The 14,583-nt window shown below is 41.7% G+C and overlaps 2 protein-coding genes across 4 annotated transcripts in view; one reads left to right on the top strand and one right to left on the bottom strand.

The window, feature by feature from the left end:
- Window positions 1-14,583, bottom strand: part of suclg2 (succinate-CoA ligase GDP-forming subunit beta) — a 116,193-nt gene that overhangs the window by 46,503 nt on the left and 55,107 nt on the right. The window contains exons 8-9 of the mRNA XM_085405933.1: window positions 13,369-13,530; window positions 12,091-12,233 (exon numbers count right to left, since the gene is read on the bottom strand). Of these exons, the coding sequence (XP_085262059.1) occupies window positions 12,091-12,233; window positions 13,369-13,530 (305 nt within the window). The remainder of the gene's footprint in view (window positions 1-12,090; window positions 12,234-13,368; window positions 13,531-14,583) is intronic.
- LOC146669400 (uncharacterized) lies at window positions 845-8,516 on the top strand. Of its 3 annotated transcripts, none has more exons than XM_085405931.1 (2): window positions 845-1,189; window positions 5,953-8,516. In XM_085405931.1, exon 2 carries the CDS (start codon window positions 6,328-6,330, stop codon window positions 8,008-8,010), a length of 1,683 nt encoding a protein of 560 aa, XP_085262057.1. In that variant the 5' UTR covers window positions 845-1,189; window positions 5,953-6,327; the 3' UTR covers window positions 8,011-8,516. The 3 variants fall into 3 exon arrangements, with proteins under 3 accessions (XP_085262057.1, XP_085262056.1, XP_085262055.1); XM_085405930.1 differs by having other exon boundaries at window positions 5,943-8,516; XM_085405929.1 differs by having other exon boundaries at window positions 845-3,681; window positions 5,037-8,516.

Here is a 14,583-nt window from a genome sequence, read left to right as displayed (position 1 = left end):
TAAAGGTAACAATGTACAAAGAAGAAAGAAGAAAATCTGTCATAAGACGCAGAAACAAACACTGCCTGTATGTTTAAGGTCACAATGTAGGAATAGCTGTTTTCATTATTATCATATTTGATACATAAATGTGTAATTTCCCAGTTTTATATTATTTACAACTTTAAACACATTATACTTTTGTTCTTTCTTTATCGCCATCTCTTTGAACACACGCAGAAACAACTGAGTGGGCGGCAGAACCCTGACAGCTCGCTCACTCTGAAAATTTAACTCTCCTTCGAGCAACACCGCAACACCACCTTATTCTGGAAGGGGAAGACGTTATCTACACCGAAAGCCAGTTCATTTTTAAAGTCGGACTGCTTTGGATTCTGTAGTTTTCATAAATTGTAAAATGGAAATTGGGAACTGTCGGTCAAGAAACAGAAAGAACCTCAGTATTCATCCCCAGGATCACCGCGCTGCCTCTCTGCTGCAGACTTTAGTTTTGTTAAGAGAATTTTTATTTTAGTTAAATCATTAAAGTATAATCAAGTAGAAACAAGTATGCCTTATAATCAAGTGTTTATATATTTTCACACGGTAAAGCTTACTGTTGAAAAGAACACAATGTATTCCTTGCTTAAGTGTGTGAGATGTTTGACAAAGACAGGACATATACATGCATTCTTTACTTCAGTGTCTGCGATGTCAGATAAGCATGAATACTGCTGTGTCGTTGTTTTTCAGTTTGTGTGCAGAAGTTAGATAGCTAAGACAATGCCTGAGCTCTCCCCTCTTCAGTTGAAAGAGGAAGTATTATGTAACCCATTTTGCCTTATAAATAAAGCGAGTAAACGGTGCTCGGTGTGTTAGTCTGCTCAGAGACTCTCACCCGTGCGCACGTCTTTGAAACTCTGAGTCGGTCTGCCAGTGTCTCATTTCTCTCTTACTGTGTTTGAACAAATTGTCAACCCTTGACATTTAATTGGTCCTTCGTAGCCGGAGAACTGACTGTTATTTTAACGTCTAGTTTTCCACAGACGGTCTCCATCGGATCCTGACGTCGTGACGCCTGCGCTGGAAGAAATCTGATCAGTAAAACGAAAAACCCGGGAACGTGAATTCGATCTCCGGTCAGCGTTCGGCCTTCACGGCTCCAGGACCCGATGAGCACCGGATCTTAAAACGCAGCGCCACAGTAGAGGTGAATATGACACGCATTCCACCAAGCGCTAAAATACGTTGATATTGAGATTTTCCTTTAAGTAGTGTGTAAACCTAGGTACGCCGACAGATCTCAGTGTCCATGCGGGACTAAGAAGACGACAGGCAAGAGCGAAATTCTAGAAAAATCGCTATTAAAAGTTCCGGTCGCTCTGGGAGTGGCTGCAACGGAACAGGTTTCCGGTCACTCAAGAAGAGTGGCTGAAGGTGAAGGTGTTACACAAATAAATAGGCCTACGGAAAATCTCAATAAAAATCATAGAAACGCGCTTTGTTTGTGAGGAGTGAGTTGTTTTTACGACCCAATACGCGGTCGAACCACTTCTCAAACTGTTTTCCTGTGTACACTCACGTATTGGTAAAGGTGGAAAAAAGGGTTGTGCTTCATCACGTAAAATTGATAACCGCTCTCTCAATTAGTGGGAGAGTAGAAGGCTGTTATCGAAAACCCATTCTCACTTTTTCATGCCAAAGAAGGTGTCACAGTTCTGACGTAATTAGTTCAAAATGGGTAACTCTAAAACTAAAGTAAAATTAACAGCAGATGAAGGATGGTTGGAAAAAAACTGTCCAAATGCAGGAAGAGTCAGTGCAAATAGGTGGAGAAATCCACATAAAATTTATTGCCCAGCCTGGCAAGGCAAATGCAATCAAGAATCAATAACTGCTTTAAAGGCTGCTTTACAAAAAGAATTATTTGAGGAAAAGAGCCAAAAGAAAAAAGCAAAGTAGGGGAAAGCAAAAAGCAGGACAAAGAAGAGATAGAAGAGATATGAGATGTTATAACTGTGGTAAAATCGGGCACTTTGCTCGAAACTGTAGAAATGTAAGCCAAGAACAGGAAGGTGGAGATGACAGGCGCAGACGCCGTGATGAATGACTAGCACAAGAAAAGGGAAGTGAAACAAGTGAAGGGGAAGTTTACAACATTGAACAACTGCTGCTAGGCTCAGAAGCAAAGCCCACCGTTATAGTGCACGTTAACGGGGTCCCAATAAAATTCCTTTGCGACACAGGTGCTTGTAAAACTGTCCTAACAGTAGAAGTCCCAAATTTAACCTCTTCAAAAGATACCTTAATCGTGAAATCAGCCTCAGGACATGTGACAAAACAGCATCTAACCGACCCCCTTTTTATGTCACATAGAGATAGTGGCCGTGCCTGCAAAAATCAGTGCATCTATGATCCATCTTGTCCACTAAATTTGTTAGGAAGAGATGCTTTAACAAAATTAAAAATAGGAGTTTTTCCTGAAGAAAGTGGCATGAAAGCCAGACTCCTACTCTCTGAAAGTCAGAGCCAAACTGAAGATATTTTTGTTTGTGAAGGTTTAGGTGAGCCAAATTATTACTGGGCCTTAGATTTACCAAAACTTGAACCATTAGAGGCCAAAGCTAATATGTACTTACCTGAGCACTCACATAGACAGGACCCAGCAAAATATCACAACACCTTGTGGTATAAATATGTCCCAGGTCCAGACAAAATTTATGATCAACAAGTGCACAGACTAGGACCGCAAAAACTAGTCCTACAACACCTGTATGTGACACAGAGTGGTAATGCAGTATGCTCAGTGTTACAGACAGATGCAGTGCAGCGCTTAAATAAGATATGCAACCCTCATGTATCTGTTGCACGCAACGACCAAACGCCTTGGTCTGAGTTAGGCACAGTGCTGAGAAATGTAGAAATGGACAGATATGACAAAATAGAGTGTGAGGACTGGCAAAAAGGCCGTAGAACTGGGTGCATGAGGCTAACGCTGTGTTGGCCGGTGACAGCCACACCAGCCACACATTTAGCCACAACAGAGCAAGATGAATGACAAGTATTAACAATTGAAGCACATCCAGAACTAGAGAAGCTGCCACAAACATTATGGTCTCAAGGACCCACGGATGTAGGCCTAATAAAAGGAGCAGATCCAGTAGTGGTGAAAACTACAACCTCATATAGGCCTGTAAAACCACAATATCCCTTGAGTGCAGAGGCAAAAGAAGGTATCAGACCAGTCATAGCAGAGATGCAAAAAGCAGGTATTCTCGTGAAAACTAATGAAGCCACGTGTAATACACCAATTTTTCCAGTAAAAAAGGCTAATACAGGAAAATATCGCTTAGTTCATGATCTAAGAGCAATAAATGAGGTAACAGAGCAGATACCTCCAGTGGTTGCAAATCCACACACAATTCTAAATCAAGTAACACCAAAAGAACGGTGGTTCTCTGTAATAGACTTGTCCAATGCCTTCTTCTCCGTACCTCTGCACCCTGACTCACAGAAGTTATTCGGATTCACCTTTGACAATCAAAAGTATACTTATACAAGGTTGCCTCAGGGATTCCAGAATAGCCCAACTCTGTATGCAGAGGCTTTGAGAAAATCAATGTCATCTTGTACGCTCCCTGCCCCAGGGCAGTTCTTGTTGTATGTAGATGATATATTGATCACAGGCCATACAAAAGATGAGTGCAAAGAAAACACATTAACAGTTTTGCAACATCTCGCAGAGCAAGGCCATAAAGTGTCACAGCATAAACTGCAATTGTGGAGCCAGGAAGTAACATACCTTGGCCACAAATTGACAGGACAAGGCAGGCAGCTGTTAGAGAGCAGAAAGATAGCAGTCCAAAATGCCCCAAAACCAGTAACTAAACAACAAATGATGAGTTTTTTAGGACTGTGCAATTTCTGTAGATGCTGGATTCCAGAATACGCATTACTAGCTCAACCACTACAGAACCTCATTTATGGTAAAGATCTAGCATTAAAAGACAAAGTACAATGGACTCCAGAAGCAGAAAAAGCTTTCGTTGATTTGAAAATAGCACTGCAGACATGTACCGTCTTAGCATTACCAGACTATGGAAAACCTTTCGTTCTCCATGTTGATGGTGCAGGAGGGTATATGAAAGCAGTCTTAACTCAAGCTTTTGGAGAAAAACAACGTCCATTAGCTTTCTACTCATGCAAACTTGACTCTGTAGCTGCTGGATTACCTACCTGTGTTCAGGCATGCGCAGCAGCAGCAGAGGCAGTTAAAAAATGTGCAGACATTGTTCTAGGACATAAATTGATCATCAAAGTCCCACATGCAGTGACCTCTATTTTGCTCCAAGCGAACCTCTCTTTCCTCACGCATGCAAGACAACTTTCTTATGTGGGGATTCTACTTACACAATCACACATAAAAATAGAGAAGTGTGGCCAGCTAAACCCAAGTACACTTTTGCCGACTTCTCTGGACGGAGAACAACACTGTTGCATTCAAAAATTAGAGGAAGATACAAAACCTCGCACTGATATATACAGCTCCCCCCAGAGCAGTTTCAGTAATGTTTTTGTGGACGGCTCAGCGTCAAAAGACATTCACGGTAGAAATTGTGTGGGTTATGCGGTCACAACTGTTGATAAAGTGATAGAAGCAAAAGCTCTCAGCTCCTCAAACTCTGCTCAAAGCGCAGAACTAACCGCAGTCATCAGAGCATGTACTTTATATAAGGGTCAAAGTGTTAATGTTTACACAGACAGTCAATATGTCTATTCAGCAGTTCATCATTTCGCTAAAATATGGCATAACAGAGGAATGACAACTTCCTCAGGCAACACAGTTCAACATGCAAACCTTCTAAAAAAGCTATTAGAAGTAATAACGTTGCCAAAAGAATTAGCACTATGCAAATGTGCAGCTCATCAAAAGGATGACACAGAAATTACGAGAGGAAATAACTTTGCTGACAAAGCAGCAAAAGCAGCTGCAGAAAAACAAATTGATGTTTTAACAACAGAAACCATAGATCTAATACCTTTAGAAATACTAGCAGATGCACAGAAAACAGCATCGCTGAGTGAACAAAAATCTTGGGTGAAAGATGGAGCAGAATTAAAAGACAACCTTATGATGTGTAATGGCAAACCAGTGCTTCCAAAATCTTTGCATAGAACTGCTGCTTTAGTGACACATGGGGAAACTCATGTGTCATCAGGAGGGATGATTAATATTCTTAATAAACAATTCTATACAAAAAATTTTGAAAGTTCAGCACAAGAGTTTATCAGAACATGTATGATTTGCCAAAGACACAACGCACAGGGAAATCTACGTCCAAAGCGAGGGCATTTCCCTATACCACCGCATCCATTTCACACTGTCCACATGGATTTCATAGAATTAAATGAATCACAATCCTCCAAATATGCACTTGTGATAATTGATGTATTTTCCAAGTGGCCAGAAATATACCCAGTGAAAAAAGCAGATGCAATATCAGTAGCAAAATGTCTATGTAATCATTTTATTCCAACGTACGGTATTCCATCTCTGATAAGATCAGACAATGGCACACATTTTGTAAATGAAGTAATAAGTAAAGTTTCTGAAGCTTTAGGCTTCAGCATAAAACATCACTGTTCTTATCATCCACAAAGTGCAGGATTAGTCGAGAGAACTAACGGCACAATTAAACAAAGGTTGAGGAAATGTATGGAAGAGACTAAAAAACCTTGGCCTGAATGTCTAAGCTTGGTTAAATTATGGATGAGAATAACTCAAGGAACAGGTGGTCTAACGCCATTTGAAATCGTACATGGCAGACATTTTCCACTCCCCATAATGAGTGAGCCAATTAATAAATCTATTGCAGAAACAACAATGGCAGAATGGATGACAAAACTATTTGAGAATAAAGAAGTGAGATTAAGCAATCAACTGCCGAGTGACTTTTCTTCAGTTTCTTGCAGGTTGAACCCCGGTGATTGGATTCTGATTAAAGTCCTCCAGCGGAAAAACTGGAGTGCTCCAAAGTGGGAAGGTCCCTTCCAGGTGCTACTTACCACACCCACAGCGTGTAAGATAGCCGAACGAGTTTCGTGGATTCATCAATCCCACGTGAAGAAAGTGTTTGCACCACAATAAGACGCCGGTTCCCCTGACTCTTACGTGAACCCCTGCTGGAGGACAGGGCTGAACGGGTTTCCCGCCCTGTGCTTCCTCGGCAGTGCTACTCACGTGGGAGCTCGGGTGTGCCTGGTCGCCCTGAAGATCAGACTGACCTATCCCACCGAAGAGCAGAACCAATAATAACACCAGGGACGCCTGAATAAAATCTCAACAAGATGACTGAGGAAAACAACCTGATAAATCCAGAAGAAGAACCAGCTTCAGAATCAATGCTAGCACCAGTTCCAGCCCCAAAGCTGTTGTGCTTGGGCGCTTGTGACATCAAACGAAAACTACTCATGTGCTACATATTCTGTCTAATGGCTATCCTCCTGATGACGACACTCTTTTGGTTGATGCCCAGTGGAACCCACAAGACAGTACCAATTATTCTCCGACCTAAGAGGTGGACCCACGACAACTCGCACCTGAAGGAGATAGACAAAGAACACAACCACCCGTGGCTGAACAATGCATGGTACCGGTATGTCCATGACAGAGTGCACAGAGAAGACAATGCCGCAAACTGCTATGTCTGCTCACATATGCCCACGACAGCACTCCATGCCACAGTGTATGGAAAACCCCCAACCAAGGCTGAAGCACTCTGCATATATGACAAAGCCATTACCGGGACCTGCTCAACACCAGGAAAACCTGTGATGGTGATAGGTGGATCCATAAAGGACCAAAACAGCAACACATGCCACAACACTACACAATATATAGTCCCACAGAGTGTAAAGTCTTTAATCTACAACATAACAAACTGCACCCACCAGTACCCAAATATAAACTACACCTGCAATGAAGCCTACTGGGTGCATATAAACGTCAGCCATAGAAAACTGAAATCATTCTCAGTTGTTTTGCCACCTGACATACAACACCCAGTGTGCTTTAACTTCACAGGAGCAACCGGACAAACAGGTACGCCCCAGGGTCTGAAGAAATTAGGACAAAACCGAAACTGCTCCATGATCCTGGCGGCACCAGATTGGGATGGCATCGGCTCATCGACAGGTACATACTGGGTACAGGGCGCAGCTTGGGCGTGTGGCCTGAAAGTCTATTTCATGCTGCCACCAAACAGCACCGGACTCTGTGCCCCTGTTCTGGTATCTGACCACACCTTTAAGATGTCAGTGAACAGCAACACCAGAGCTAAACGTAGCACAGGCCTCAAGCCCCATGATCCATATCTTGATTCTGATGTACCAGATGACTTCAAACTCTGGACCAAGAGCCAGAAGGTAATACACGCTTTGTTTCCATGGATAGGAGTAGGGAAACACGCACTACGGATAGAAACCCTGGACTATCGTTTTGGATTATTTTTAAATGCTTCAACCCGCATTAATCAAGGACAGAATGAAGAAATTGATGCAATTCGCATCACTGTCATGCAGCACCGAGTGGCTTTAGACATCATTCTCGCAGAGAAAGGTGGTCTCTGCGTATTGTTTAACACTACATGTTGTACCTACATACCTGATAACATCCATTCATTAAACATGACAAATGCTTTGAATGTTTTGAAACAACTGAGAGACGCTCAGCAGCAGGACTACGTTACCGATACTCAAGGTTGGTGGGACTGGCTGCTGAGCGGCTCTTGGAAATCTCTACTGATTAAAGGCCTGTTGGCCCTTTTCAGTGTGATGTTACTATTTTGCCTTTTCATTGCTTGTATTATCCCATGTCTGAGAAGCATAATGACAAACATGTTCAAGCGTATGTTAGGAAACCATGTCTTGGCTCAGTCAGTTATGGAGGATCCCTATCGTCAGTATGGTATGCTGAGTGTGGGAGAGAGAGAAGAAAATCTCTATGACAATCTTGACAAGCTTGTTGTTTAATTATTTCACTGAATGACGTGCAAGTTGAAAATGTGACTAACAAGTGACTATGCCTTGAGTAAAACATGTGAAATATATTAACATCAGGAGGGAATGTTAAGAGAATTTTTATTTTAGTTAAATCATTAAAGTATAATCAAGTAGAAACAAGTATGCCTTATAATCAAGTGTTTATATATTTTCACACGGTAAAGCTTACTGTTGAAAAGAACACAATGTATTCCTTGCTTAAGTGTGTGAGATGTTTGACAAAGACAGGACATATACATGCATTCTTTACTTCAGTGTCTGCGATGTCAGATAAGCATGAATACTGCTGTGTCGTTGTTTTTCAGTTTGTGTGCAGAAGTTAGATAGCTAAGACAATGCCTGAGCTCTCCCCTCTTCAGTTGAAAGAGGAAGTATTATGTAACCCATTTTGCCTTATAAATAAAGCGAGTAAACGGTGCTCGGTGTGTTAGTCTGCTCAGAGACTCTCACCCGTGCGCACGTCTTTGAAACTCTGAGTCGGTCTGCCAGTGTCTCATTTCTCTCTTACTGTGTTTGAACAAATTGTCAACCCTTGACAAGTTTGCATTACAGTAAATTTGGAACGAAAGGCTAATCTGGTAAACACATGACATGCACAAACTCAGTGTAATGTTAACCAAGCTTCCCACACACACTCGTGAGTCAGCACGACATGTTCATTTACCGACAGGCTGCCGTACGTGCTTATTTTCTCATTCATCTGAAAACACAGAGTTTGCCGTAGTCGAGGATAAGATCAGGGCTTTAGATGTTTCGCATTGTAATAAACCTTTGAAAAAGGCTCCTTTATGCACTTGCAGTGAGACGCATGAATATGGGAATGAAAGGTTAAAGTATTACGAAAACGCTCGGCCTACTTGAATAGAATATTAATTACGTAACGGCGACACAATAAATCACAAAATAAGCCGCCTTGACAATTAGTAGGTTGATATAATGGCGGCCCTGATACGGGCATCTAGCCACAACAAGAGTGTGTTTTAGGAAAATGTCATCATTTACTCTAGCCTATAAAAATTATAGAAAACAGCCTTAAGCCCGGAGAACAAAATGGATGTTGAGTTGGACAAAACATCCATCTGCCACCTTCTTTACGGCACAGGCGCAAGGCAATAACGAGGTTATTTGGCTGTTGGTATTTGCTGCCTGCTCCTGTGCCTACAGGTGATGTGAGGGAAACCTTAATAAATTCAGGCATTCTGTCATCAAACTGTTCCACGCGTGGATGTGAAGAAAGTGGAGCTATTTATTTTAGCATGGAAGATAAATATGTTCCTGTTAAAAAAGCCGGGGGCCTAAATTCAAACAAACCTTATTGGTCTAGTAGACCCAGCTGAGCTACATAACATCTCACATAGTTAACGCGAACACGCACTTGCACACACTTGGGTAGGATGGGGTGGGGGGGCTGATATACAGCTCTATGATTCGCTTATTTTTCTCGCATTAATTTCATTCCCACTTTCTTTCTCGTCTTGTTCCCACTTCTCATGCAGTATCCCTCCATTTTATCGGTTTTCTCTTCCCCTTTCATTCACAACATAATAATTTGAAGGTAATGAATGCTTTAAGGGTAGATTCTGGGGAAGTGAGCAAACAAGAAAAGGAAGCCTTTGTCATCTCATGCTCCATCTCTGCTATTCAGTGCCAGCGGTACACTCGCGTCGCATCCACTCCTCTCAGCACAATGAGCCTGAGACATCAAAGCGGAGATTGAGAGGGAGAGAGCGCGAGGAAGACAGAGGGGAGGGAGGGAGACAAAAGCGGAAAAAGCAACCGAGGAAGAAAGCCAGAAAGAAGAGACGGACCCCAAAAATACCTGTTTTTCCCCTTCTTTTTTCTCTCTGTCATTACAGTGTAATATTTCCTGCTGAATGGGCTTCTATCATTTTTTCTTCGCAGGACATAAACCATTTTAATCTTGGCACTCAAAAGTTGCAGTGGTTCCTAATAAAAAAAAAAAAACACATTTTCACATATGCAACAGAACATTTCTGGCCTTCCTCACAGCAGCTACCAAACTCATTTTATTCAGTGCCAGTGGAAGTAAGCATTCCTATAAGGCACTCTATCAACACTATTATGCAAAAGCAGCAAAAGTTTTGTTTTTTTAAATCAGTAGAAAAATAATGATGTGAAATGCAAGTAGACCAGGCTGTCTGAGACTCTAAACTTTGAATAAATACTAAACAAAGGGCTGCGCATTTGAAGGAAATAAGCACTGAAGCCTTGATGTTTAAGGCAAATAAGGAAAAACAGAATTTACTGACGCTCCGAGCCGATCAATTTTGCCTCGGCACCTCATCCCATCCATGTTTACCCAGGGTATGATTTTACTGTTACTTACTGTGCATATATCCTTTAAATATTTGGGAGTAGTAATTTGTGGGGAGGAAAAAAAGAAAAACCAAATGCAAATGAGCAGCATGCTCTTATTGTGAAATGATTAACATTCCCTCCACAGATCAGAGCAGGTTTCTCAGCTCCCCTGGTTGAAATGCTAATGGTGCTTCCAACCCAGTTTAATGTCAATCCTCCTCTATTTTTTTCCCTGTTAGGGAGGAGCTTCCCGTCGTCGTTTCCATACACAGCAGCAGGAGGGACAGGCAGCAGGTCTACTCCCCCATCTGGATTTGGGGAATCAACCCAAGACAAAAAAAAAAAGAGAGAGAAAGAGGAACAGGAGGAGTGTTTGATGGTGAGGGGGCCAGTGGATACAGACTAAAACCTGATCTCGCCTTTGAAGATATCCAACTTGTTTTAAAAGGGTATAATAATAATAAAAATGTGGCTCCCTCAGGGGAAGAGAGCAGCAAATCTCCCCTGTTGATTGCATTTCTTTTTTAACCACCATATTCATTTTTATTTTTCTCCAAAGTCTGCCGGGCTGATTTTGTGAGACCAAAATCGATCACACAGTGGATTTTTCGAGTCAGGCAATGTATCACCTGCTGGAGTGTTAAGGTTAGCAAGTTTTTAACATTCATCAACAAAAGGTGTGCAACACTGCTACCATGAAAAATCCTACTTCAGTGTTTCGAATGAGCTTTAGATGAAATAAAGCTTTCTGGTATGTGTAATATATACAGAATATCTATTTTAAGACTAGACTATGTATCACATGCACTTACAGCGTACTGTAGCTGTATTGTTTAGTAACCTGTCCTGGAAAGCCATTTGAGGAAATTCCAGCTGGCAAGACAGCTTTTTAAACTAGATGCGAAGCTAATTCTTCAAAAATATTTACTGCCAAATCAAGTCAGCATGTGCTTTTTTTAAAGAAAGATTTTTTAAAAAAAAGTGAGCTGAGGACTGAATTTCAATCTAATTCTACTCTGTATTCAACACAACCAAGTAGAGACGCTCCAGAGAGCGAACCCGTGATCATTCCTGGGATACAGGAGTGACAGCAGTGAGGGATTTAGCGATGTGATAACTGTCAACACACAATCAGCACTGCGGTATCGTTACAAGGCTTACGTTGTTTAGCTTGGAATTATTAGCTTTCCGAACATGGAGCAGAATCACTTGTAAAACACCCCGAGCTGCCACTCATTCACAGCCGCGAGAATTTCTGTCGCATGCTTTTCATTTAAAGTTTTATATGTGCATTAAATCTGAGCTGCATATGCGCCCGTTATTGCGTGTTCACAGCGCACGCGGTTGCACGTCTTAGCCTTTCTTTACAAGCGCAGTTACTGCAGAATACAGAGCGCCAATTTATCATGCCACAGTAACTGAAATGATGGCATATAATCACACAGCCTCCCAGAGTCTGTTTTCCTAAGTTAAACATGGGCATATGCCAAGGTCCCCAGACTAATGAGTTGCACTGACAAAGCTCTAACCAGACAGATAGAGCTTTATGAATGTACTGTGACAAAATACATGACTGCAATATCAAACGCAATTCAATAGGTGGTAAAATTGCTTTTTCTTCCAAGCTGTGCTTTAAAAATCAGTAACCAATTTAGCTTATGTACTCAACTGTTACAGTCAAGCTGGTCAAGAAGCAGGCAAGCGACCTCTTTGTTAACAGTTTGTTCCTACCTTTGGGTCGGCAGTGAGCAGCTTAAAAGCCTCGTACACCTGTTTCTCTTTGACTCCACCACCCAGGTCCAGGAAGTTTGCTGGCTTTCCTCCATGCAGGTCAATGATGTCACACGTGGCCATGGCCAAACCAGCTCCATTCACTGTTACGACAATGTAATGTAATAATTAGGCACTCGTTTTTATGCACTTTCACATATTTGTGTTAACGATAATTGAGGCTAAAGTATAACAATTTGAACATTAAATAAAGGCTAATATTCGGATATTGAAACAGACGTGCCTGAGAACAAAGTGCGATACATGCAGACACGAGTTAATTAAAGTAACATTACTGACACTGAAGGAAAGATGGCATGAACTATAATAACCCGCAAAGGAATTCAGTGCTAAGTCATCCACTAAATACGAGCAAATAGCTGGAAAAAAATGCCACACTTAAAAAGTGAATCTGCTGGAAATCTTCTAATCAGAAACATTCAAGTCAAGCAACACAGAGAAAATTTGATTACAACTCAGCTCCCGACTTCAGAGAAGAGAGTGTTGATTAGAAGAGGTTGTGCTATGCTTTTGGACTGTGGACTATGTCATCATTTAGCCAACTGCCTGTGCCTCTGCCCTGCTGAGTTGTGCAGGAGCCAAGTGCACAAAAATGTCCTACATAATTTGGTTTAGCCAAGCTGAACTTGCGTCCTGGCAAGCTCCCCAACCAAGGTCTCAATAAAAGGGAAATTCGCTTTAACAGCTGTCACTTTGGTGGCTTACGGAGCTCTCAAGGAAGCTGCGGGGCCTTAAAAGCTGTTGTTACTTTAGGAGAGCCTGGGAGCTGGGGATGCAGAATGGGGTTTGTGTGCAGAATGGAGGAGAAGTGTTAACAGACAACTAATGTGTTTATGAGGCTACGGGGTAAGAAGTGAGAGCACCTGTTAGTGCAGTTGTACACTGTAAAAGCTTTGATTTATGACAAGAGAGGGGGCCTTTAATGAGAATGCTAACAATCTGGCTCACAGGAGACTTCCTGGGTGGATTATAGCTAATTAGAACGCATTGGTTATGGCAGCAATCCTTCTGGAGTCTTCAGAAAGCTGCTTGTAATGTGGACTGGAGGAGAGCACAGACTGCCGTTAGTTTGACTAAGTTTTAACTGTGTCTGAGCTTTTCGCTTACTCTACTTAAGAGACACATTAAAGCCACATGGCAGGAGGGGAGAACTCCTTTATTGGGTGGTGTATGTGCAAGCAGGTGTGTCGGGTCTGATGGAGAGATTCGCTTCCTTACCAAAGCAGGCAATGTTCCCATCCAGTCCGATATATTTAAGGTCCCACTTTGCTGCAGCCATCTCCGTGGGGTCGGCCTCCGTCATGTCATCCATGGCAAACACGTTTTTCTGACGGAACTCAGCGTTGTCATCAAAGTTGATCTTAGCATCAAAGCAAACCACTACGGTAAGGGATGGGTAAAAGACAGCAATGGGGGAAAAATAGAACAAGTGAGAAAGAGGAAGCAGAATCCAGACATTAAAAAAAAAACCTAGTTACCATTTCTAAAACCTGAAAGTAATGAACTCCAGGGTGTCCCCTCAGTCTGCTGGTCTTAATTATTTCAGGCTCACTAAGGTATGTGGTTTTGACACTGCCTCTAAGGAAAAGACTATTATAGCAAATGGACATTTCCTTTACACATCAAAGAGTGTGTATTTCAAAGACTCTACACTCTTAAAGCCACCTGAAAATACCGCACACTAATATTTGTTACATTATTAGTGTGCGGTATTTTCAGGTGGCTTTAAGAAGCGCTTACACTTAAATAGTGACTAACTGAAAGGGATAACTGGACATTCAAAAGAAATACAGTTATTTGCCGTCTTGGTGAGAATTTGAAAAGTCACGTCTATTTGCTAAATTTGTAGCTGGAGCCAGAAGTCAGTTAGCTCAGCTTATTATTAAAACCAGGAAAGTAGGGGGAAAGGTAACAAATTCACCCCGATATTGAAGCTCAATTAATTTAATACAAAACCTAAAGTATAAAAATGACATCCAAATGGAGGACCACGTCTCCTAGTTCCAGTTTTTGCTTTGCTAACCAGCTGCTTGTGCTGACTTTATATTCTCCAGTCCAGTTTTCAGTCTCAGGCCTCACAGTATTTTCCACACTTTGCTTTAAAATGAACTACGGTAATGTTCTATAGCACCTTCAATATTAACTATTCCACTTAATGGCTAATTACATTTAAACATTCAGGCAATCCTGATGCGAAACTGAGGAAAGGAAGGAAAATATTGAAATGTGCAAATATTTTATGAGTGCAACATGAGCAACATACATGGACACAAGACACATGGAGCCGGCAGACTCTCCTGGGACTGGGGAGTCGGCATGCTGCGTCCTCCAGGTGAAGCGTTTTCCTCACTACACAATTCCTTTTTGTTCTGTTTTGACACATCCATTATTGCAGTCTATCTACAAAATGTATTCAGCTATTACCAAACGAGA

The sequence above is a fragment of the Rhamphochromis longiceps genome, linkage group LG5 (genome assembly GCF_057381845.1).
Source record: "Rhamphochromis longiceps isolate RC_006_pf linkage group LG5, R_longiceps_female_GT1.1, whole genome shotgun sequence".
In the NCBI taxonomy this organism is placed as follows: domain Eukaryota; kingdom Metazoa; phylum Chordata; class Actinopteri; order Cichliformes; family Cichlidae; genus Rhamphochromis; species Rhamphochromis longiceps.
Note: the sequence above shows the minus strand (reverse complement) of the source record. Positions and strands in the feature narration are given on the sequence as shown.